A 26,792-nucleotide genomic window follows, 5' to 3' on the forward strand; every position below is an offset into this window, starting at 1 on the left:
GTCAATAATGCCGATTTAAAAAGAACAGAGTATGGTTTTACAAGCTTCGAGAAGACCGGATGGCCTGGAGGAAGGAAGATCTGGTGCAGTGTACAATTTTTTCAAGGTATGCACTGAACTAAGGTTTTAACATTGCTACGTAACCTCAAAAATTTCTGTATGTTCTATAAATAATGCTATATTTGTAAATTTTTTTTATAAAAATTGTCGATTTTATTAATTATTTATTAATTTTCATGTTCTCTTTTGCTAAAATTTTTCTTCACTAAAATGCAGAAAATTATTAATACAAGTAAAATAAGAATAATATTATTTATTTATCTTTTCCTATTTTATTGATTTATCTTTACATTGTTTGTCTCAAATTATTCTCCTTATTATTAATATTTATATTATTTTATGCTGTTAAATTTATGACTACACAAAGTTGTCTGTGTAAATATAAAAGAATTAAGATTTAATTTAAATAATTTAAATATATATAATTGAGATAAATATTTATATTTGAATAAATTTGCGAGTTATTCACCTTTGATGAATATTTTTGCAAAAAATAATAGTAGCATCTCAGATTTCTTTATTACATAATATTGTTATACTACTAATATTGGTATATTTTTAATAATAATTAAGATATAAAATTGAAGTAATTAAAATAATATAAAAATTTTCACAGAAATATTTATATTTGTTTCTTTTCTATAGATTGTAGTTTCTTATTACTTAATTAGAAATTATTTTACATCCTTACATTCTCTTAAAAAAATGCTCATAATATATTAATCAAAATTGTTGAGAAATAATTGATAAAAAATAAATAATCAGGAAATAGTAATCAAACTTGATTAATATAAATATTAAGAATTATTCATAATATATTAATTAACATTGTTTTTTTATTTTCCAACATCTAATTTATTTATTTCTCAAGAACAGAAAATATTTATGATACAATGTGCACATGTATATATCAATTTATAATATATTAATATTAAAGTATTCGATTTTAATTTTAGTTATGATGTAAAATCGAAATGGAACAGATAATATATTAGCAATAAAATAAAATTATAACAATGTAATACTTTTGGAATATAATCTTCAAAATAACAAATACGTAATTTGGTATAAACAATTAGCTCGAATAATATGCAATATTAAGATTTAATAAATTTTTTAATTCTGTTATATTGTAAGAAGTTATTAAGTCTACATAATGTCTAGTCTAACAAGTTTAAAACAAATGCATTATTAGAGAAAAGAAATATATACATAAACAGTAAGTCTATTAAAAAACATTTGGCATAATCGTTTTTTGAATGACATGATTTTTCGATGATTTTTTACATCAAATCTATCTTGTGTAGCATATGTAATACATAGCAACTGTAAACCGATATTGGGTGGATTTCGATAAAGCTCACAAATACGCCCACAGGAGATACTGACGCGCGATGCCGGCCTCGAATCAGTTTGTTACGACTTGTCTTTTCGGAAGGAGTTCCGTGGAGTTTGCAACGAGGTATGATTGGATAATATTTAATTTGTCGTGGAGTTTCAAACCGCCACTGGCATGGCTTTTACACCGAGATGGTTCCTGTTATTACACCTGAGTTTCTGCGCGGCATGGATGGACGAGAGGTATGTTTAATAAAAGAATTCGTTATCCGCGTCTTTTGTCTCGTCATTTGCATTTGTATAACGTTCATCATATGTCGAATCAAAAGAAATTATCGTGGATTTGTATGTAATACGATATTTTATTTAATTTTATTTAATTTTATATTTATTTAATTTTATTATTTAATTTTATTACCTTAATTTTTATTATTAATTTTCTTAATTTAATTTTATTATTCTCCAACTTTCTTTCTTCACGATTGAATCATGAATAATATAAAAATAATATAAAAGAATAATATATAAATTCTTTTCAGACCTGTTCTGGAGTCTCAAGATGGACACCTCGTAATCTCGAGCGCAAAGGACAGAAACATCACCCTGAAGATAATAGGGGGCGGTCACGTGAATGTCAATGAGATCAATCTGCTTCACGTAGCATCAGCGGTAATGAATGGAACATACATAGTCTAAATGTACAGCGTAATCGAGATACAATCGGTTAACGCGTAGATCTCGATTCCCTTTTAGGCGCAAAATGCGACGCGGGTCATTGACAGATGGCGGATGGGATACTTGGCCGAGATGGAGAGCTCTCTTCATCAGCTAACGACTGTAGTGACAGGCCCTACAGGTTTACAGAGAAGAGTCGCCCTGCTCGAGAGGAGCATCGACGTGAACGGCACGATTCGCGCAGGAAACAGATCACGTACATATCCGGTAAGAACATACAATGCGCGATATTGAATCAACAGCTTGCTATGGCATGTATCTCTTTGCAATGTACTCAATGTACTAAATTGAGCTAACAAAAAAAGCGTTATTTCACGTGTGAAAATAAATTAAAAAGAAATTGCATGAATAGCTTCATTTAAAATATTAAATCATTTATCTGACCAAATTAATTTTTTGTTTTTTCTATTAGTAAAAATTATATTTACATGTCGACATACAAAAAAATTAAATAAAAATATAAAAATAATAAATTAAAAAAAATAAATTAAAAATATTACGATGTTTGCTGTGTCAGATTATTTTTACAAAGTGATATCTTTTTAGAATTTCAATCCGTTGCCGATTAGAACCAGAAACATCATTCGCCGTATCAACATGCGAGTATGTAAAAATTGCAAATTTATCGTATTTATATGTACAATGATCTGTATGATTAAATTTAAAAAAATGTATCTTTTTTTAGCTTAAAGCATTAGAAGATTCATTGAGAGCTATGCAAATGCTGCTCCGAGAGAATGAGTGCCAGAGTAATCCTTGTCAAAACGGTGGTACATGCGAGGATCTGTATGACGGCTATCAATGTCATTGTCCATCAAATTGGGAGGTATGTAAAGCTCGTTGTGTGACAAGAGTGCACCGACATTTCATTAGGATAATTCACGAATATTCACGATAATTTTAGGGCCCGAATTGTATGACGGACGTCAATGAATGCGCAAGATTTCTGGGCACGGAACTTGGATGTCAAAATGGAGCAACATGCCGTAATTTGCCTGGATCTTATCGGTACGCAATATTAACAATTATGTTTCCCATTACAGTAATTAATATCAAGCAGAAGTCACAGCTTGAATATCCTTCGTTTGACTATATATATATATATATATATTTTAAACAAATTTATAAAAATCGTTTTTCATATATAAAATTTCTGTTAAAAAATAATACTTCGTAAATAATTTAAATAACTTTAAATCTCTTATTTTCTTTAATTCTATTGCTTCGTCTGACTATAGATTTTTACATAAAAAATTCTATTAAAAAATAATACTTTGTAAATAATGAAAATAACTATAAATTGCCTATTTTCTATTCTATTATTTTACACACAGATGCGACTGCTTGCCGGGATGGTTCGGTCTTCATTGCACGCAGAAAACATCGATTTGCAATACGGAGAATTCCGAGGCGCTTTGCGGCGAACACGGTGTCTGCGTCGCCAAAAGTAGCTCTCCCCTAGGCTATACATGCATATGTGATCAAGTATGTTCTTATATCTTAAACATTTGGTTTTAATTAACTTGTATATCTCTTACGTGCAGAACTTAGCTATAAACCTGTATTATAGCGTAGACGCACCCTGAGCCTTTTATTTATCGTTCTTAGGGATGGGAGAGCGATGGCACGAGCCCGGCTTGCACCAAGGATGTAGATGAATGCGCGGCGTATCATCCACCCTGTTCCGTAAATCCACCAGTATATTGTCACAATACACGCGGCTCATTCACCTGCGGCGCCTGTCCGCACGGTTACAGCGGAAACGGTTATTATTGCACCGACATTGACGAGTGTCTGATTAACAACGGCGGTTGCAGCACCTCGCCTTACGTGCAATGCATGAACACGATGGTAAAAATTCTCCGAAAATATTTTATATCGCGTAAATGCACTAGCGGATCCTGACGTCGATAATGGGAGAGGTTTCGGCAAAATTATTTGGTTTGACATTTTTCTTTTGGTATCACAAAGCTTAGCTTTTACTCCAGGATCAACAACATAAAACTTCTGATCTGATTTTTACTTCTTTTTATTTTTTCTTTAATTTTCTTTTACTTTTTTTTATATACTTTTTTAAAAATATTGTACACATTAAAAAAAACATTTTAATTATAATTATTCTCGAGTTTTGTTTAATCTAAACATCTTCAATAAACATAATTGATTTTTCTGTTTTAATTTAGAAAGGAGAAGTTTTAACTCCCTTCTCTCCTAGGATCCGCCAGTGCATAAATGCATAATATAAAAATTATTCGCCGTGCATTGTATTATATTATTGCAGCAATCTATGATATATTTTAGTATTTTATTTAATTTTTAATTTATGTATTTAAATTTATTATTTTAATGATGATTTTAATTATAGGGTTCTAGGGTGTGCGGCCCCTGTCCCCCGGGATATCGCGGCGACGGTGTCAGTTGCATTTTTGTCGGCGGTTGCGCCATCAACAACGGCGGATGTCATCTATTAGCCACGTGTAGCGAAAATCCGTCGCTCACAAGTTCTTACGTGCTATGCCGTTGTCCGCCGGGTTACATAGGTAATGGAATGGGACCGAACGGCTGTCAATTAGCTGATGTATCAGCTAATACAGCGTGTTCTAGCAACCCCTGTGTTCATGGCGCATGTGTGCCAAACGGCGCAAATGGCTTCACTTGCACATGCAATCCGGGATATTCAGGTACGTATTGGGGAAGAGAGAGAAACGGGGAAACGAGGGAAGGGAGGGAGAATAGGTAAACATCCTCGTAAACTCTATAACGCTCTGTTTCATGCATCTCATCGTATAAATAAAATATGGGATTAATTCATGTTTGGCGAAAATTATGTCGCGAAAAATATTGTAATTACATTATTTCGATAGAAGTGCTCTATTTTATTAATAAAAATAGAAATATATAAAAATATATAAAATATATTTTTAAAAAAATATATATATATATATTATAAAATATATAAATATATATATAAAAATAAAAATAAGATATTGAAGTTTACCAATATATCGTTGTATTCTCATTATCTTTTGTTAACATTTAGGGACTACGTGTAACATAGTGGCCGATCCATGCTCGCCGAATCCGTGCCGAAACAATGGCATTTGTGTCGTATTAAACGGACAAGCAACGTGTCAGTGTACATCTAGCTTTACGGGAAATAGATGCGAGACACCGAGGCAAACGTGCGGCGGTGTGTCACGAAATCTTATGGGAACACTTCAGTATCCCATGGGCGGTAGCATTTACCAGCACGGATTGAGCTGCGCCTGGGTGTTAATTACGGAACCTTCGAAAGTTCTGAACGTCACCTTCACGGCTTTCAATCTCGAACAGTCCACGGATTGCAAGTTTGACTTCCTACAGGTGCGATATGTGCTAACGTCGTATTCGGTAGTTCTAAAAGTTTTGCCAACTTCTCGTTTCTATCTTCGTAGTAGAGCTATAAGTTCTCTAAGTCTTCGAAGCTATGTTATAGCCGGTATTTGTGTTCTTATATAATTCCAGAACAAATTAGTAAAACTATTGTTTCAAGGATTTGTAATTCCTCTGATATTTGTTCTAAAAAATTTGTAATATTTATAAATTCTCAATGTTTGTTTAAACCTCAATTTTTAATTTTATATTGATATAAAGAATTAAAATATTATTAAAAAACTAAGAAGAATTTTATAGAAAATATAAAAGAATGCATATTTTTTTTAAATGTACGTATACATTTTTAGATTCATGACGGCAAGAACGCTGGCAGCCAAATGATCAATAGATTTTGCGGTTCCGTATTGCCTAATGGAAACGGAAATATCGTCTCGTCTCATAATAGTCTCTACTTGTGGTTCCACTCGGACAGCAGTATATCTCACGATGGATTTACTTTCCAATGGAATAGCATCGATCCTGTTTGCGGAGGCTTTTTACATGATAATTACGGTACTATCACGTCTCCAGGCTCGCCAGGAAGATATCCCCCCAATAGGGATTGCTTCTGGAGAATCTCCGTTACACCTTCGAAAAGAATCCAGTTTTATTTCGGTCAGCTGATGCTCGAGGAACATTGCGAAGCCGACTACGTAGAGGTAAATTTTTCGTGTTACTTCATAGATCGACTGGCATATAATATTATATGAGTAAATTTCGAGATTATATTATTTACGTGACTTGAAATGTATTTTTTTGTCAATTTTAATTCTATTTTATATTTATATTATATTATAATTTTGATTCTATTTTATATTTTATATTATATATATATATATATATATATACATATATTGATTCTATTTGATATATAGATTACAGGTATGCAGGAAGAACGTTTAGGGCTTTTCTGCAATCACACTCGTCCACCGCCTCTGCTTACACCTAGTTCTGAAGCGACTGTTCATTTTCATTCTGATGCTACTGGTCAAGACTCTGGCTTCCAGATTCATTATTCGACGATGGAAGGTAATAATTTAATTAGAATACTTGATAAATAATAATTTGATAATTGAGGAGATTCTTAATTTACAAAAATAATTTATAATATTATAGGCACTCCCGGTTGCGGTGGGGTTTACACAAGTTCATCTGGAATGATCAGTTCGCCCAGCCACTCGTCATCGTCTTATCAATCGAATATGGAATGTGAATGGAAGATACAACTGCCAGCAGGCGAACGAATCAGAGCCACATGGTTGCGATTTAATCTCGAACCATCTTCCAGCTGTCAATTTGACTTTATCGAGGTGGTCCTTCAAATTTCATCTTTCTACTAATGATTAAGAAGGATCGACATTGATCTTATTTATATTCTTTCAGATTTACGATGGACCTAATAGATTTTCTCAGCTACTTGGTAGATACTGCGGATCGGATATGCCGCCGGCGATCAAGTCGAGCTCAAACACCTTGGTCGTATTCTTTAAATCGGATTGGTCTTACGAATTGGAAGGTTTCACACTGTCCTACGACACTTTATGCGGCGGCGAATTCCACGAGGAAACGGGAATTCTCACGTCACCCTTTTATCCTATCGCTTATCACGGCTCGAGAACGTGTATTTACGAGATTATACAAGCGACGAATAAAGGAATCGTATTAACCATAGAAGATATGGATATCGAAGGTAGAGAACCGCCGGAGTGTTACTACGATTACGTTGAGATTTACGACGGTGATAACGAAAATGCAACGAAGCTCGCTACGTTATGCGGCGGCGAAGATCACATTCCAGACACCCCTTATTATTCAACGCATAATTACATGTACATAAAATTTACAACCGACAACAGTATCGAGGGTCGAGGCTTCAAAGTTAATTACACGACCATCGATCGTAGTAAGTAGATCTGCGATTTGGAATAATAATTTTGGATGTATTATACATTTATCTTATGTACATAATAATCTAAATCTTTTTGCATAAAAGTGGGGTTCGAGAATAAATGTTGATATTACTTTTCTTGTTAAGGATGCGGCGGATTATTGAAAGAATCAACCGGAGTGATTCAGCCCCCTGTTGAAAGTGGAACTTATGCCGATAACGAACAATGTATTTGGACCATTCAAGCACCGCCAGGATACGTAATACAACTCACTTGGTTGTCATTTAATTTAGAATCTCATGTTAATTGCGTTCATGATTACGTCAACCTTTATGAAAGCTATACCTCATCTGATGAAAATATAACAGCCAAGTATGTCGGAGTAATACTATTTTTTTTAATTCTTAATTGTTTAAATAGAAAGACAATATTAATAATAAGTGCTAAGTCATCCGAAAAAGCCAGAAATACATAATATCAATATTATCATACATATTATTTCACAATTTAAATTTTTCTTTAATAGTCTTATAATATATATTTTATATATAATATATATTATAAGAAGAGAACTATTAAATTAAATTATATATACATATATTTATATATGTATTTTTTAATACATATTTATATATATATTATTTTTTATATTAATTATTTTATATATTATTTTTATTATTATTTTAATAAAATATATTATTTAGTATATATTATATATTTTAAATATATAATAATTTATATTATAATTATATTTCAGATATTGTGGTAGTACTAAACCACCCGACATAATGACACAGGAACGTACACTTACCATACTATTCCATACTGACTCGAGCATTTCGCTGGATGGATTTGTTGCCACATATGTTTTCGTAGACGTGACAAAAGTCTGTGGCGGTCACTATTCGAAACCGAACGGCGTTATTAGATCGCCAAATTATCCTGAATATTATCCGGATCAGAAAGATTGCGTTTGGATTATCGAAGCGCGAAACAAACACAGAATTATACTTACGATCAATCACTTTGAGTTGGAAAAACATATGAATTGCGCATTTGATTACTTAGAAATCAGGTAATTAATTTGAAATTATATATATACATACACAATGTCATTACTTTTCTATACAAATAGTCACTTCATGTTTCTCATATTTCTTCTTATATTAGGAACGGTGGATATGAGACTGCACCGCTAGTCGGCAAATTTTGTGGCACAGAAATACCCAGTGAAATACCAAGTCAAACTAATCAAATGTACATTAGATTCGTCTCGGATTTCTCGAGGTCGTCGCAAGGTTTTGAGATACAATGGGACAGCACTACGGAAGGTAAGAGCTAGTTATAAACATGTGAATCTTTCCTTTAAAAATTTTCAAGCAATTTACTCATACAAAGATTTAAATTGCTTTGAATATTATTTAATTGAAAAATCTTAAAAAAATTGGAAACTTTTAAATGTTCTAAAAATTTTGTATTTTATCTAGAAATTTATCTTTTTTTTAAATGTTTGAGCATCTAAAACATTTAAGATTCTTGAAAATAAAATAGTTATTTATGTATATGTTATATAATTAGAGATGGATTGAAACGATATAACCACTATAATTAATAATGTGTAGAATATATTTAATATAATAACAGTACAGCTATAATTTTTGTAATAATTCTAAAAGAAAAATTATTTTTTTAGTACTTATGTGTATGAATATGAAAGCTGAATTTTATTTAAGCTAGTATTATCTAACTTCTATTTCTCTTTTTAACAAATATAATTTTTTTATTTAAAGAAAATTCTTTTATATGGCATGCGATTATTGTTGCATTTAATTGATATTCCAATATACTTAAAATAATATCCATCTATCAAACATTTTCAAGATTCTTAAAAATTTCTTGATTTAAAATAATCCGGACAATTCAAGATTTTTGTCATAAAAGTAATTCGAATATATTTATAATCTGTAGTAAATGTTTTCTGATAAAGTTTCACGTTTATCTTAATTTTTAAATTTGTACATTTGACTTTAGGATGTGGTGGTACGATGATAGCAGTCACCGGAGATATTATGTCTCCAAATTATCCCGAGCCTTATGCAATGAACGCGGATTGTTACTGGAAAATAGTCGTGGCAGCGGGTAGTTTGGTGCAAGTCGTAATAATCGATTTCGATCTCGAGGACCACGCAAAGTGTCGATATGACTTTATCGAAATATTTGATGGTATCAGTCATCGCACAAACGGAAGACGTTACTGCGGTACCACGTATCCCAAGATTATTCAATCTAAATCCAATCAAATGACCATTCGATTTCGCAGCGACTACAGTAGTCCTGCTCGCGGTTTCCATCTGAAATATGAAACGCGTAAGTATGCATGTTGTTAAATTGATGCTACGTAATTTTAATTTAGCAATATTTTGAAAAATATATTATTATATAAGTATTATTATATATTATTTAAAATATTATTAATAAAAATATTTATTATATTATTATTATTAATATTTTAAATAATTAAAATATTTTTAAAAAATATTAAATAGTTTAAATATTATATAAAATATTTAAAAAATAACCTATGCATTTTTTATCTAAAGATTTTTGACTATAAAGATATTATAAATCTTAGAGTATAACACACATTTTTAGTCATATAAAAATTTGAATTAATTTTTCATTAATTTTTATTTTAACCATAGTTGTCTAATTTATCACAAAATATTATTGCAGAATGTCACAATAAGCTACACGGCTACTACGGTGTGATAGAATCACCGAATTTTCCTAATAAATACGAGCACTCGATCAACTGTACTTGGACAATTGAGGCTCCAATTGGTAACACGATTAATCTGACTTTCTCGCATTTCGATCTCGAAAGAGACACTCTGCAATCCTGCTCGTATGACTATCTGCTGATTATGGAAGGCGACGAGGACAATCCCAATACCGAGTTAGGTCGATTCTGCGGGAGTGAGTTTACATCAAAAATTAATTCGACCCAGCATCAAGTGTTCATAACATTTGTCACGGACTCCTTTATCGCCTTTAATGGCTTTCGACTCGAATGGACGGTTCACGGTTGCGGCGGACAATTGAGTAAACCGTATGATTCATTTACGTCACCCGGATATCCGTCTGCTTATCCGGCGAATATCGTTTGCGAATGGCTAATCGAAGTGGATTACACGCACAGCATCGAACTTACTCTTCACGAAGTGAGTATATCTGAAGAAATAGCCAGTTTGGCAAAAATACAGAAGTGATGCTTGAACTTGCGATGCTTTGAAAATAAACGCTTTTCTCTTGCAGGTGAACACCGAAAAACGGAAGGGCTGTTACTTCGACAAAGTTCAGATTTACGGTGGCGACGACGCGGACGCGCCAAAATTGGCCGAGCTTTGCTATTCGGAGAAACCGGTGATCTACACCAGTTCTGGGAACAGAATGTTCGTAAAATTCCAGGCGGATGTATCTTACGCTGGTCGAGGATTTAACGCTAGTTACAGAAGCGTTCCTATCCATTGCGGCGGCAAATTTACAACCGACTCGGGGATTATTCATTCGGCCAATTATCCGCAGAATTATCCGCACGGCCAGAATTGCGAGTGGCTGATAGAAGTCGACAGGAATCACGTTGTAAATCTCACATTCCTGGACTTTGATATGGAGAACAGTAGAAATTGCACTGATGATTACGTTAAAGTACGTGTTATAATGTTTAAGATAAATCATATAAAAATATATATTGTAAGGTTCCGAGTGTGTTTTCGATTTAGATCCAATAACAAATATCTCTTTGTATTTTTCTAGATCTTTGATGGGTCAACAAAGGATGATCCCTTGCTGGGAATGCACTGTCGCAATCAATTGCCACCGTCATACGTTTCGACTAGTAACCAGATGTTAGTAACCATGCGAACCGATTTCATGATTTCAGCCAAAGGTTTCAAAGCTCAGTATGTTAGAGCCTGCGGTGCTCGCATAATCGTGAAGGATCACGGTTTTATTACACCCTCGAGTGGATATACCGACGTACACGAAGACACTAATTGTACCTGGACGTTGATAGCTGAAAATCCAGGTAAATATTACATAGTGAGGCAAATATGTTACAAACTCCGAAACCATGTCGAATTAAATTTTTTTTACATTAAATGAAATAAGAAGACCAACTATTTGGCGTGTACACAAATTTGTGGACAAAAAGAGGTCCTCTTAATTTTTTTAGATGAAACGAGATTTAATTTTTTTTTATTTGAATAGCTTTCATCAAAATTAACTTACTTTACTTGAAATATTTCTTTTTATCCTGCATTGTTAAAGACTTATGACAGACTCTCTCTTTGTCCCTCTAAAAATTCTCCACAAAAATTTGTTTACATACTAAATATTTAGCCCCTTATATCTCATTTAAAAAGTGTGTAAAAAAAAATTTAAGTTAATATCTCCAGTGGTTTCGGAAAAAATAACTTGTAATACTGTATTTGGTCTATCCTGTATTTAATTCAACTTTTGTCTCAGTTTACATGTTTGCATAGGTATTTGTATTTCTTCTTAAATTTCAATCAATTACAATATTTTCCGAATATCATTTTTCGTTGCAGGCGATCACGTGACTGTTACCTTCACGCATATGGAGATCGATCCGGTAGGCTTTACCGCGGAAATGGAATCTTCCCTAGGTCCCTGTTTTTGGGACTACATCCAGGTATTCGAGGGTGAGAGCACAGATGGGCCGCTTTTAGGGAAATGGTGCAACAATATCACGCCGCCGCCGATTACGAGCACCGGAAGTGCGCTCACGCTGCATTTATTCGTGCGTTATGAGTTTGTCGGTCACTTCGTCGCCAGCTATTCCGTTCTGAATACAGGTGCATCGATAATATATATAACAATGTTATATAAAAATATATAAAATATGTAAAATATGATATATAAAAGATAGAGAGCGAACGAGATTAAAAGATATTTTTATAATGTTTTTATAATGTTTATTATCTTTCAGCATGTGGCGGAACCTACACTTCCGAGCAAGGCATAATTACATCGCCGGGTTATCCGAACAGCTATCCATTGAATGCGGAATGCGTTTGGATACTGAATTTATCCCCCGGCAGCAGGATCACTCTCTCGTTCTCCGAGTTTGATATCGAATCGAGCGAAAATTGCGATCTGGATTACCTCGAGATACGAGAGGACAGCGGAATTGGAAAACTCATTAGCGTTTCCTGTGGCAAAGACGTCGCGACAATTACGTCCTCCACCAAACTGTGGATTAAGTTCAAGAGCGACGATTCGGGCACCGCCAAAGGTTTCGTGGGCGAGTATAATTTTATCGGAGGGAACGAACTCGAGGGACCTACAGGACGCATTACTTCGCCATTGTATCCGATGCCCTATAGACGTACAACTACATTCTCATGGCGCATCACCGTCGAAATGAATTCGATCATACGTATTGAATTCACAGATTTGCAGATTGAGAATATCGGTGAATTATGCATATCTAACATTAAAGTAAGTATTGTTAGAGAAATGTAAATATATAATATTTAATATACATGAATATAAATATTTTAATATAATTTTAATAAATAATTAATATTTTTACATAATAAATAATTTAATAGATCAGTAAATATATATTTATATTAAAATGCTCCTAATTTCTTGGTCGCTTACGATTAATTGAAATTGAAAGATTTGTGTAACTGAAATTATTAAACAGTTTTATCTATTTCTGGTTCTAGATATATGATGGGTATGATAATGAAGCACCAAGTCTATCAGAAATATGCGGCTATACTCTGCCAGATGTAATACAGTCATCCAGCAATGTGGTTTACATCACGATGACAACTAATTATATTAGACAGGGACATTTGTTCGATCTTACATGGCTTCAAATACCAAGAGATACTTCTCAAGAAAATAAGGAGATTAAATGTAAGTTTGCTGTATACATAATTGTTTTAATTATAAATTTATATATAACGTAATTATATTATTAACTCTTTCTTGATACAACTCAGAATTTCAATGCTGTGTCGATGCAAACAATATAATTAAAATATATAAATATAAAATATATCAAAATAAATAAAATTTAATTAACATAATTATTTGATTATTTGAATTTGTCGTGTTGTCCTTTATATTATTATTAAAAAAACTATTTATAAAAAAACTAAACTAAACGATGGTTTCATTAAAAAAAATCAAAGTGACTTTTTTTTATAAAAAAGTGTTCTAATTTTAATTATCACAATTTTGTTAGCCGATTAGAAACTTAGATAAATTTCTATTCATGACTTTTTTGTCATCTTAAGTGTCTTAAAAATTGGTCCATTACGAGGACCATATAGGAATTTATTTTTTTGTAAAACATATACACATCTACATTAAATATCATGCAAGATGATATACACAAACGCACATATATTAATGTAACAATTAATTTTATTTCCTCACAGTATCAGAGTGCAACAAGGAAGTAGCTCTGATCGGTGAGCGCAACAATACGTATACCTTCAGCTCTCCCGGCTGGCCGAAAGGCTATGCTGCCAATCTGCATTGCAGTTGGATCTTCACATCGCCACCCGGGACACATTTGAAGCTGAGAATAGTATCCATGAACTTGGAAGAAAGCAGCGATTGCATAGCGGACTCGGTTTCCGTATATTCGGGATACGCACTGACATCGACGTCGAGCAATGCTAATCTGTTAAGTAGATTATGCTTGGCAAATTCCACCTGGGTTCAAATCAAAGGGACTAATGTGATGACGGTGAAATTCGATTCGGACGGATTTATTAACAAGACCGGCTTCAGCGCACATGTGTTTCGAGGTTTCTAATACTTTTCTCTCTTGGCAAGATTAACTTTTAATACTTGTATGAAAAAAAATGTTCTCATTGATTGTTTAGATTGCGGAGGTAACTTGACCGATCCCAACGGCGTGATTGAATACGACAATTCCACTTCTACAAGAGCGATTCGCACGTGGCGTTTCACCTGCGAATGGGCCGTGACGGTGAAACTCGGCAGAACGATTAAAGTTCAGATTATCGATATGGCGATAAAAGAAATGCCTGATCATTCATGCGGCGATAATTATTTGTTGGTTAGTAAACATTATCAATTTCCATCATCAACATTATCAATTTTTAGTGTCATTAAAATCACAAACCAAATAGTTTTACATATAATATCTTGCAAAATTAATCAATTAACAAAAATCAATAATTTATATGAGAGCAAATGTAATGTTTAAAAATAATCTACATTTTATATATACATATATATATGAATGAACATTTTATTGCGTTTCCCCAAGATTACAATTATTATATAAAGTCCGTAATAAATTATTATATGCATCCGCAACTTATCCACTAACTTATATTAACTGAAATTATCATTTTCCTTAGCTGAAAAATGGAGATGGAATGCTTTCGCCTCTGTTAGGCAATGGAAAGTATTGTGGCAATGTAGTACCACCGGAATTAGAAACCACTGGAAATCGTCTTTATGTTAAAGTTGCTGCCGTGGGTTATCAATATCGTTTTAAACTCACTTATAGGTGATTTTGGCATATTTATCTAGATTTATACACATACAATATGTATATTTCTTTATATCTATATATGTATAAAACGTTTATTTTAGTTTTACATTAATTTTATCTTGTCTATTTTAGAGAAGTAAGTATGAACTGTGGCGGTGAGTTTGTCTTCACAAACAAACAGAAAAGATGGGAGATATCATCCCCCAACTATCCAAACATACCTCCAACCTATGCCGAATGTACTTGGACAGCTATTGCTCCAGCTGGTGAAAGGCTTTCTATCCACTTCTTGGAGAGATTTGATTTAAGTTATTTCGAAAAGTGAGATTATATTCGAGAGAAATAAAATGAATTTCTTAATTAAAAATTTTTACTGATAAAAATGTAGCTATCATAATAATATCTTTCTAGCTGCGAGAGAGAATATATTGAAATAAGAGATGGCGGAACTGATGGCTCAAGATTCATGGGAAGATTTTGTAAGGATGTAGCGCCTAGTAGTATGACTACTACTGGCAACATGATATATATTTACTTTTACACGGATTTGCCAGAACCCAAAAATGGCTTTAAAGCTGCAATTACTTCAGGAGGTAAATGCGCTTTAAAATATTGTATTTTATAAATTTTTTCAAAATTATTCATTAATTATTTAATTAAGTATAATTATTTGCAAATTTTCAAAACAATAGCATTGAAATAATCTTCTATGGAATTAAGCATATATCTATGATAAATCCGAAAATATAATTTTATTATTGTTTTATTCTATAATTTAATTTAATTTTAATTTGATAATTTATAAAATTATATTTTTATTCTAATAATGTATGTATGTGCTAAATTTTTTTTTACATAGAGGTCTGTGGTGGAATTTTGCGCGGTACTAATGGCATTATCTCGTCTCCAAATTATCCGCATCCTTATCCTGCAAATCAGACTTGCTCCTGGTTGATAGTAGCACCGACGGATCATACTATAAAATTACAATTCCGCGACATACAGTTTCCTGGTTTTCGCCAATGTCAATCGACCGATCACGTGAAAATTGCAGAAAAACTTGCAGAAAATGATACAAGTAAGTAATGACGCAATTGATTGCGTAAATTTGGATTTGCATTTGTCAATTATCGTAAGGGTGATTGGTTGTTTAATATATAATATCTTTTTTACAGTCTCAGAAATTGGAACTTACTGCGGTCTTCAAAAACCGGATGTAATTGAGACATCAACAAACGAAGTATACGTGTACTTCAAGAGCGATAATAGGGAGTATATAAGTTACAGAGGGTTCAGTTTAAACTTTACCACTAGTCGAGAAAGTTAGTAGCCGTAAAACAAACTTTATTATTAATCAATTCTTAATTGTACAATTACAAACTTTACTCGATATGTTATCCGTACAATTTCGAATTTTACGTTACGTCATATATATTATCTGTTTATAGCATGCGGTGGTTTATTAACTGCAATGAGAGGAATAATTAAGTCACTCGGATATCCTAATCTACGCACACGATCTAGGTAATTGTTTTTAAAGCACATCTAAATCTTATCGTCAAACTTTATAGCAAAATATTTTACATATCAAACATCTGTTAAATAAAAAATTAAAAATATAATTAATTATTTTTATTATATATAGAATATACAACAAAAGTTATTAAATATATTAATAAATAATAAAATTATAAATAATTATTTAAATGAATCACAATAATTACTGATTAGTCACAGACTAAAATATCATTTGTACAAGTTTTGCTTACACAAAATATTGCAGACATTGTAATTGGCGAATTAAATTACCGGTGGGTTATCATGTGGTGGTGAACATTTTGGATATAGACATCGTTGATCCTGGATCTGCACAAGTGCATTATGCGCTTTCGGTAAATACAATAATACGAATCAATAAAATATAAGAAACATTATTTCAAGGGAAAGAACATGTGCTATTATTTTTCCTCTTTGCAGTTTTACAACGATTTTAGTTTTAATTCCAAGATCAAAGTCTTGGGACAGAGCGCTACTAGTACAGAAGAGATAAGGAGCTCCAGTAATACTATGATTATCAATTATTGGTCCTCTGCCGGGCATCGAGGTTTCAAACTTCGATATACGGCTCAAGCCCCAGCCCGTAAGTTTCAAAAGCCATTATTAACCATAATTTATTCATCATACATTATAATATATAAACGCAATGTAAACGAAAATATATTTTCCAATTATATTTAATTTTTGTATGATATAAAAAATATAAGGAAAAAACATACAATTTATTAATGTATTAATTTATTGATTTATCGATTTATTAATATATTTATTAATTTATTAATGTATTGATTTAGTAATTTATTGATTTAATAATTTATTGATTTATTAATATATTAACTGATATATTAATTTATTAATTTTTTCTGGTAATTATCCATAGCTTGTGGTGGAAATCTGAGACAACTTGAAGGCAATATAACGGGTCCTACAAGTCTGCCGTTTAATCAAACTTCATATGCCTGCTATTGGACGTTGCAACCACCCGAAAATATGATCGGTTCTGTCTATGACAACCGTTTGACACTGACCGTAAAAGTCGTGGGCTACTTGGGCAGATCTGGAAATGTGACTATTATTAGAAAACATTGCATCTATCCTATATTCATCGAACTTCAGGGTAAAGAGATATACTATTCGATTTTTCTTTCTCTCTTTTTCTTTATTTCATAATAATAATTGTCAAAAAAAAAAAAGTAAATGAAATCGACTAATTATAAGCGTTATAAAATGTACAAAATATAATATTACAGATATTGGAACGTTATGCGGAAATATAACGAAACCAAAATATTTAAGAAGTCCGAAAATGATCAACACACTGGCGGTAATTAATATTTATTTTTGGTATATATGAAGTACTGAAAAAAGTAATTTTAATTAATCTATTGATTTTTAGATAATGAACGCCACTCATGGAGAACGTATGGATTTTAATCTGCAATATCAATGGCAAGCTTGCGGTGGTGTTTTGGGTGGTCCACTTCACACTATCAAACCACCTAAGAATATTTCTTACCCGATAAACTGTGCCTGGCATCTAGATTATCCTGATGGTGAAACGATCAAACTCACTTTTACCAAACTTCAACTGGAAAACAATTGCGATAGAAACTATCTCATCATCAAGTAGGCTGTTTTTTATAAATTTTTTATCTCTAATTGATCTCCGATTCGATTCACATTTATTATTATTTCTTTTTTGTTTATAAATGAAGGAATGGTGGAGCGTTTGCGCCGCAAGTGGCAAAGCATTGCTTGCATGCTGAGAGCCAGCTTGAGAAATATAATATAAGCAGCATATCGAATCAGCTGTGGATAGAATATTACGCATCGGAGAATCAAAGCGATTTCGAGATTAAGGTGGAGCCTGTCAACATAGCCTGCGGCGGATCATTACGCGGTCGCAGTCGCGAAATTACATCGCCCGAGTAATTACTTGTGATAGTAATAATACAGCTTTTAAAAAAAAGATTGTTTAATAATACTTTTGCAAAATATTGCAGATTTCCCAAACAATATCCGAACAACGGTGAGTGTACGTGGGAAATAATTGGCGACAATGGATATCATATAGGTCTAGTTTTCGTCGATCGTTTCAGCCTGGAGACTAGTCCTAATTGCGAGAAAGATTATGTGCAGGTCTAATTATTATATCCAATTTATTTTAATTAAATTATTTTTATTATTAAATTATTACATTTATCATATTTTTTCATATATTTTATATGATAAATACTAAATATTTATCATTATTTTATTTTTCTCGTTATTACAATAATATTTTTGTAATGATGTATTATAAAAGGATCTGTTTTAAAAATAATACAATAGTACATTTTTAAATGGTTTGAGGAACGATATAAATAGCTTAGCTATCTATATTTCAGTTTATACTTGAAAAGGATCACAACCATATGGTCGAAACGTCGTATTAACATCTAATAAATAAAAAAAATTTGGCTAGTTTGATCGATTATTTTTAAAATAGATCCTTTGATTTTCGTACTAGCGATATTAATATAACTCTAATGTATTATAATTTTTTTAAAATTATTGTTAATTATTATACGATATAATAATAATTTTTAATTAACAATTTTTATTATAATAATTTATAATTAATAATTTTTGAATTATTATTGACAATAATAATTTATATAATTTTTATAATTTTTTAATAATTGTATAATTCTTAAGAATAATTTTTTAATTATTATTAAAAATTATTGACGAATAAAATGACATTATGCAGGTATTCGACTGGATCGTAGACGGAAATAATGACAATGGTGAATGGAAGAGTCTCGGCAAGGCTTGCGGCAGAAATACACCTGCGCCTTTTAACTCGACGTCGAACCGCATGAAGGTGATCTTTCATTCAAACGAGGCAGTACAATCGGACGGTTTTCGCGCGGTCTGGAACGAGAATTGCGGCGGTATTTTCAAAGCGACCGAGAAGGTTAACATCATCCAATCGCCGTCGTATCCAAACCTGTATCCGCCCAACGCGTTCTGCAATTACACCATCGTCGCCCCAGACGAGGACATTATCGTTGAGTTCACTGACTTTCAACTCGAGCGCGGTGAGTGAATCTCTCACCCTCCTTTTCCTCCTTTTCCTCCTTTTCCTCCATCTCCTGTGATGAAACTCGTGTGCATTATGTGCTGCTGCAAGCATAATATAGCACCTTAGTAAGCCTTTCATGAAGGGTACGATAATGTTTGAGATATGAATAAAGTTTTCGAAAGTTTTTAAAAGGAATAAGGCGCGAGAAAAATTGCAAGAGATCAGAGTGAAATTAATTTTGACAGGTCACGGTGATTGTCGCTTCGACAATGTTACGGTCGTATCGAAAAATCTATATGGGATAGAAGAAAATGTCGAGCTTTATTGCGGCAACAATAAACCGCCACTCTCGAAATCTATCTCACCTATACAGATTATCTTCATGACGGATAAATTTGCGCAGCGAAGTGGTTTCCAATTAAAATATTTCCTCAACAGTAAGTTTCTCTTTTAAGAATTATATTAATATAAATTCAGATATGAGAAAGAAAAGTATTAATAAGAGCCAGGCACAAAACAAAATTATTTTTAAATTTCTCTTTAATTATTTTGAACGTTTTGGTCTTTCCTCAGCATATCAATTAATAAAAAAAATCCTGTGTTTTTTCATATCTGAATTTATATTTATATATATCAGTCTTCAATTTATTATTTGATAGTTAAATTGCGAACAATAATTTATATAATTACTAGAGAATACGATTAGTGCGATTAATATACAGCGTACAATAATTTTGTGATAAGAGAGCCAATAAGATAATTATAGGAAGATTGAGGAAATAACGAAATCAATGTAATTAACAGAATGCGGTGGCATAATTACACATCCCACCGAACTCAAGCCATTGATGCATGGAGAGGAATATTTCGGGCGCATGAATTGCACTTGGATCATTAAAGCACCGGAAGGAAAGAGCGTGCTTGTACGATTCGAGAAGTTTATCCTCGAGTTCAGCACAAAGCAAGTTCTCAATACATCCATATGTTTGTTTATATATTGTATATTATCCGATCTTATCAATTGTTATCGTTATACAATTTTTGCAGCTGCTACTTCGACAACGTTGCTGTTTACGAGGGTGCTCTGGTTAAGTCTGATAAACGGATAGCTCTGGTTTGCGGAAACTTGACTGAACATTTACCAACATTTAAATCCGAATCCAATTCCATGGTCGTCAATTTTAATGCTGATAGCTCGAGACACTACGCAGGTTTCACGGCCAAGGTTACTGTTCTATTGTCATTTTTAATTATTATTGTATTATTGAAAGAGATCTATCAAAATTGATAATAACAAGTAATAAAAAGATAATAACCGCGTTTATAAAAAAATTGACAAGTAATAACAAGATAGTAACCACATTTTTTACTATTTTTATCATTATTCGATTGCTCTTTTATTATCTACTTTGCTAACATTGTCGATCAAATTGGGGAATATGTAATAACAATAGGCAATTTTTTAGGTGCTGTTTACGACAAGTCCAGCCGATGGTTGCGGAGAATATATCAATATGACCTCGATTCAATTCAAATCATTTAAAACTCAGCAGACGGCAACTTATCAATCATTTGAAGAGTGTCATTGGACTGTGGTTACATCGCCGGGCAAAAATATTAGATTTATTATCAATAGTATGGATATCAAGAATTCGACTAGTAATTTTACTTCTATTAAACAAGATGATAGATGCAACGGTGATTATCTCGAGGTAAGTTTGCGAACTGATAAGTATTTCTAAAAGTACTGATAACATTGCATTGCAGCAGTATATTGTAACGCGTAATGTAATGTGTGATAGATAATAAAATAATACGAAGCTATTAAAATGAACAATTTTTTGTCATTCTTCAATACAATATCAATAAAAAAAATTGAAATTAGCAATGGAAAAAAGACTGATTATAAAGAAGAAATATTAATTTGATAAAATTTGTTATGTTTGTGTTTTATTTATGACATAAAACACAATAAAATATCGTGTATTTTATTATTTTCAGATTCGAGATGGTGCTGGATTGTATGCCAAACTTCTCGGTCAATTTTGCGGAAATGTACCGCCACTTCCTATAATATCCACTTCAAACTCGCTGTGGATTAGATTTTATACTGACGGTACTAGTGAAGGTGCAGGTGCAACGGCCACCTTAGATGTTGTCAATTGTAAGAAATTTCGAATTTATCACTTCAGCAATTTATTAATAATTCACATTATTGTATATAACAAAATATATTTAAATGCGCAATTTTTTCATGATAAATGAATTAAATCCTAGCAATATATTTATTATTTTTCTCTATCAGAGTCTTTTAATTATTTATATTGACTTTAAAACGCGTTTCAACTACCTAAAAGTTCTTATATTTATTGTATTATCGATTACAAATTTACTCTTTCTTTGATTAGCGTTATTCTGATGATACTTTTATCATATTACAGCATTGTGCGGCTTAACTACTCGAGTAGTAAACGAAACAGTGCAGATACTCACTTCTCCGGGTTATCCAGATACGCATACAGCTGGAACACAATGTCAGTGGATCTTACGATCTCCTGATAAGTATAGTGACAGACAGCGAATTCGATTTTTAGATTTCGATATGACAGACTCTAACAAATGCGAGAACGAGTATTTAGAAATTGCTGAGCAAGGGGTAAGTCTTTAATACAGAAGCTCTAAGTCTGCATGATTTGCTGACAATATTTCTATTTAAAAAAGAATGTAATTCTCTCTTTTATATAATATTTTATTATATTTTATTTATTATACTTTATTTATTAATTTTATATAATAATTAATAATAATTTAAAACTTTTCTATAACTGATCAATACATACGTTATTTTTTTAATAATTAATAATTAAATTTTTTTCATAAAATTAGAAATATATAAACGAAGGCTTTGGAACAGACTTCATTTATAGCGGCGTAAGAAAACACCCGATAACCGTCGAGATGGTAAGTTCAATAAATTGTATTTTTTTTTTTTACTAGAACAACTCAATTATATTTTTCGTACAATTACATTTTTTATTCTCTTTTGTACTTTATCTAAATTTTATATTTATTCTATATTTCAGGGCAGCCTTCTACCTACCTCCTCGTACAAATATTGCGGCAGCGCTTTGCCACACGATTATTACGGGTTTGAATTTATTCTACTAAATTATTATATAATTAAGAGTAGAATATTTTATGTCAAATCGATTTTTTTCCCACAGTTACGGCGAGAGCATCCAAGTAACTTTTAAATCGATGTCGAATGACCACAAAGGCTTTAAGTTCGAATACAGTACAGCGAACTGCGATCGGAATTATACAAGTGAACAAGGACGAATCTTTCATCAGGGATTTACGAACTGCTGGATCATCATCACCGCACCAGCAAATCATACCATTTCCTTGTATTTCAATCAATTTAGCGTTTACGATTCAGATCATTGTACGCAGAACGCAGTGCAGGTATATATACACTTATTTTTCTACTAGGATTATTATTTGAATAATGATATAGTTTAATTTTGGCTCTCATTGTCAGAATTCCACTCCGATTTATTTTCATATAATTAATAAATAATTAATAATAAAATAATAATTTAATTAATAAAATATAGTATTATTAATACAAATATAATTTATTATAATTATATAATTAATATAATGTAATAATATAATTATTTGAGAAATCATATAGGGATTATATACGATGTTCATTTATTTTTCATTATTTATTATTTATTAATTTATTTTTAACAAAAAAAAGAAATTTAAAGGACGCAAAATTCGTCCTCGCAACATTGTACATCTAAAATTTGAAGTAAATTTGTGCGTATCTCATAGATTCATGACGGCAACTCCAGCGGACCGCTCATAACGACGCTCTGTAGCATGACGACACCGAGTCCGATTTTCAGCACCGGCAACAAACTCACTCTGCACTCCTGGACCGAGAGCGCCAATTCTTATCAAAGTTACGACATCATTTATACAACCACGGATGCAGGTATGATCTTTCTGTCCTCCTATCCTCTTTGTGTCCGATTAATGTGCGCCACCAGATGCGGAGAAATTACAACGCGATGATTTACGAAGTTTGCATTACGCTCGTGAAACGTTGCGGTTTATTTTCGCGCGAGAGGATCCTCCTGATTATACGATGTCGCTTTTCAAACGTCGCGTTAAAATAATGAATATACATATATGTATACGTTGGCTGCAAAAACGAAATTGCGCAGGTCGTGGTTGCGGCGGTCGGATATTCAATTACGGCGGCAGATTCACCTCGCCGTTGTACCCCAATATATATCGCAACAATACTGTATGCACTTGGGACGTAAGCGTGCCGAGAGGCTTCAGGATCATTCTTCAGTTCCTCGTCTTCGACATCGGCACGAAGAAGAACTGCGGCAACAATAATGTCAAAATTTACGATGTCGTTCCTAGCGGTGAAGTCTTACGCAGCACTTATTGTGGCGGGGTAAGTCGTTCATCTTAAAATCGTATATTCTCCAGAGTATTGACGAAAAAAATTTGCATTATATAGAAATGATTATCTGGATAAACGCTAATTTTTTTATTCTGTAAAAAATTAAATTAAATTTCTAATTTTTCTTTAGCTCGTATATTTTGAACAGTTTTCGAAATCTTTTCTGTAACATATACATACATAATTAAGAATATATAATATTATTTTTTACATTGTGTGTGTGTGATACAAAATTCTATATTTTATAGAATTTATTAACTAGAAATCTAGATAAACGCTAATTTTGTATTTTGTAAAAAGTTAAATTTTTAATTTTTCTTTAGATTGTACATTTTGGACAATTTTCGAAATTTTTTCTGTAACATACGCATATACACATACACAATTAAGAATATATATTATTTTTTGTATAGGATGATCCAGCGAGATTGGAAATTGATACTGATCGAATTCTCGTGAAATACACTTCGACAGTGAACAATATTGGAACGGGATGGGTTATTGCATTCATGGCACAATCTACTGGTAAGTATAGACATTCGTTTCCACATGATTGGAATCTGAATTTTTCTACCTTTGACTCATAAATCGTGCAATGATGAAACATCATATATATATAATTGTAAAATAATATTTTTTTAGTTCATCCCGTCGATATAATCGATAGTTGGTGAGAAGAGTATCAAGAGAGACTGTAAAAAAGTGATGTTTATAAAGTTAAAATTTAAGGGCAGACTTTTTTCAATAAATAATATCGCTTATTGATATCGCGCGCGATATCATTTGAAACGATTAAATTGATATGACACGATAAAGTTAATATATAGTTATATATGAGGTTTCTTCATTGTTCGACATTTTTTAATCTTTTCAGATATTATATCAAAATATTATTCCTCCAATCTTGTACAATCTTCGTTGTTTTGAGCTGGACATTTTTCTTCACTTTCTATCTCGCTTTGTTCCTCGGTTTCTTTTTTCTTTAAATTTTCAAGTTTATTTATACTTTTTTCTTCTTCGATAGGACTTGCCGCTTGTTCTTCTTCGATTTCCTCTTTCTCTTGCACTGTTTCCCGCTTTTTCTTATTTTTGTTACTTATTTTTAGTGTTTTCGGAACCTCTCTCTTCTGCTTCTCCTTTTTGTGCACATTTCTTTCCTGCTCGGAATCTTCAGATGGCAAATCGGTTTCTAATTCTTCCTCAGTTTCGGACTCTGTCTTTTTAGATTCTTCTTGCTCCTTTTTTCTATCATATTTTGTCTTCTTATTTTTTTTATCAGCTACGTCTTGAACGTTTTCAGAATGTTCCGATTTAGAGCGCTTTACCTTCTTCTTGTTTTGAACCTCAACATTCGCATCATCTTTGACATTTTTTACTTCCTCAATATTTTTCGATTTCTTGTTCTTTCCTTCTTTCCTTTTCTCCGATTTTTGGCGAATCTCCGAACCCTGAGAAGTTTCAAATTGCTTCTTAGATTCTTTCGATTGTTCTTTGTTGCTTTTATCTTTCTTATTTCGTATTTCCGTTTTTGTCTTATCTTTCGGTTTATTTTCGGAATTTTTATTTCCTCCCTCGCTTGTCACTTTAATATTTTCTTCACGTTTGTTCCGCTTGTTCTTCGATTTATGCTCTGATTTATCAGAATTCTTTGCCTCTGAATATTTTTCAGAAGGAGTTTCGACATTTTGTTCCGACGAACTGCTCTTTCTCTGTTTTTGTTTTTGTTCGTGTTTGTTTTTTCTCGATTGATGCTTATCTCTAAGAAAAAAGAATCAATTATAAATAATATAGAACCATATCAATAATATCGATAAAATATATTATAGTTTTGAAGATAATAATTTATATTTTTATTTGTTTATTTAAATTTAAATATAATCTTTTTAATTCTAGGTTTTTTAAATCCAATTTAATATGACATAAAATGACGCTAAACGAATGTTAAAAATATAAACAGATATTTTTTTTTGTTTTCTCTATTCATCAGATTTTTTTTTATTGTCTGCTCAAAGTACTCACTTTGTATTGTGCTGTACATTGACTTCTTTTTGCTTCTCACTGTTATCTTTGGATTCTACATCTTTGTTTGATTGTTTCGCAAAAACATCTGACGCAAATATTGCGACTAATAAAAGTGTAGTCAATAATATCCACAATCTACAAAGAAAAATCAAATTCTTTTATTTAATAAGTTTTCTCGTATCTCAGAGATTAAGCTTGTAGAAGTAGTTTAAGATAAACAGCAAACAAATTGTCTATGTCACGAAAATAAATTTTTCTGGATCGATACAACAAACTATTATAATGTATCTATTTTGCAAATTAATAAGCAAAATATTTTTTAAAGAATTTTTTAGAACTTTTCAAAAATATATATTTGAATCATTTATATAATGATGACATCTAAATAATGTCGAAGTAAGAGAAATACTATGTTGAATATTATTCCTCAAGTCGAATTATGATAAATTTTTCCGAATTTTTTAAATAAAATATATATAATTCCTTTTACCGCATTGTAAGATAATTTGTGAATTCCACTTAATCACACTTTGATTTTTCTTCACACAAATAATCACGGAGCCAGTCTGGCGCAACACTATCTCTGTTCAGATATTTTACTTGCCTCTTATATCTCCGTACATTCTCACCAGTAATATCTCGATAAAC

General features: G+C 31.9%; 2 protein-coding genes and 1 long non-coding RNA gene across 4 annotated transcripts; 2 read left to right on the forward strand and 1 right to left on the reverse strand.

Annotated features, from left to right (window-relative positions):
• LOC145944700 (uncharacterized) lies at positions 1-1,565 on the forward strand. The gene is made up of 2 exons (XR_014426727.1): positions 1-106; positions 1,439-1,565. It is a non-coding gene; the product is annotated as an uncharacterized LOC145944700 (long non-coding RNA).
• Cubn (Cubilin) lies at positions 1,501-25,152 on the forward strand. 2 transcript variants are annotated; one of them, XM_083053212.1, is made up of 53 exons: positions 1,501-1,641; positions 1,938-2,067; positions 2,152-2,340; positions 2,680-2,736; positions 2,819-2,959; positions 3,038-3,141; positions 3,468-3,618; positions 3,742-3,984; positions 4,499-4,814; positions 5,174-5,496; positions 5,856-6,206; positions 6,423-6,576; positions 6,664-6,857; positions 6,931-7,450; positions 7,583-7,808; positions 8,194-8,511; positions 8,607-8,767; positions 9,468-9,803; positions 10,170-10,657; positions 10,752-11,144; positions 11,253-11,523; positions 12,047-12,313; positions 12,448-12,959; positions 13,193-13,388; positions 13,916-14,290; positions 14,369-14,565; positions 14,873-15,024; positions 15,142-15,330; positions 15,421-15,602; positions 15,869-16,087; positions 16,185-16,331; positions 16,458-16,533; positions 16,793-16,901; positions 16,987-17,149; positions 17,447-17,683; positions 17,817-17,890; positions 17,963-18,192; positions 18,282-18,494; positions 18,570-18,705; positions 19,319-19,649; positions 19,879-20,070; positions 20,438-20,594; positions 20,681-20,858; positions 21,100-21,345; positions 21,635-21,797; positions 22,075-22,289; positions 22,520-22,594; positions 22,717-22,781; positions 22,858-23,098; positions 23,477-23,639; positions 23,872-24,113; positions 24,536-24,647; positions 24,765-25,152. In XM_083053212.1, exons 1-53 carry the CDS (start codon positions 1,574-1,576, stop codon positions 24,794-24,796), a joined length of 11,220 nt encoding a protein of 3,739 aa, XP_082909338.1. In that variant the 5' UTR covers positions 1,501-1,573; the 3' UTR covers positions 24,797-25,152. The 2 variants fall into 2 exon arrangements, with proteins under 2 accessions (XP_082909338.1, XP_082909337.1); XM_083053211.1 differs by having other exon boundaries at positions 24,536-25,152.
• Positions 23,350-26,788, reverse strand: LOC145944693 (uncharacterized). The gene is made up of 3 exons (XM_083053230.1): positions 26,635-26,788; positions 26,142-26,279; positions 23,350-25,880 (listed from the first exon to the last, which is right to left on the reverse strand). Exons 1-3 carry the CDS (start codon positions 26,637-26,639, stop codon positions 25,013-25,015), a joined length of 1,011 nt encoding a protein of 336 aa, XP_082909356.1. The 5' UTR covers positions 26,640-26,788; the 3' UTR covers positions 23,350-25,012.
• Positions 26,789-26,792: the final 4 nt, after the last annotated feature.

This window comes from Prenolepis imparis, unplaced genomic scaffold (assembly GCF_030444845.1).
Source record: "Prenolepis imparis isolate NDT839.2.m4 unplaced genomic scaffold, iyPreImpa1.0 SCAF_13, whole genome shotgun sequence".
NCBI lineage: Eukaryota > Metazoa > Arthropoda > Insecta > Hymenoptera > Formicidae > Prenolepis > Prenolepis imparis.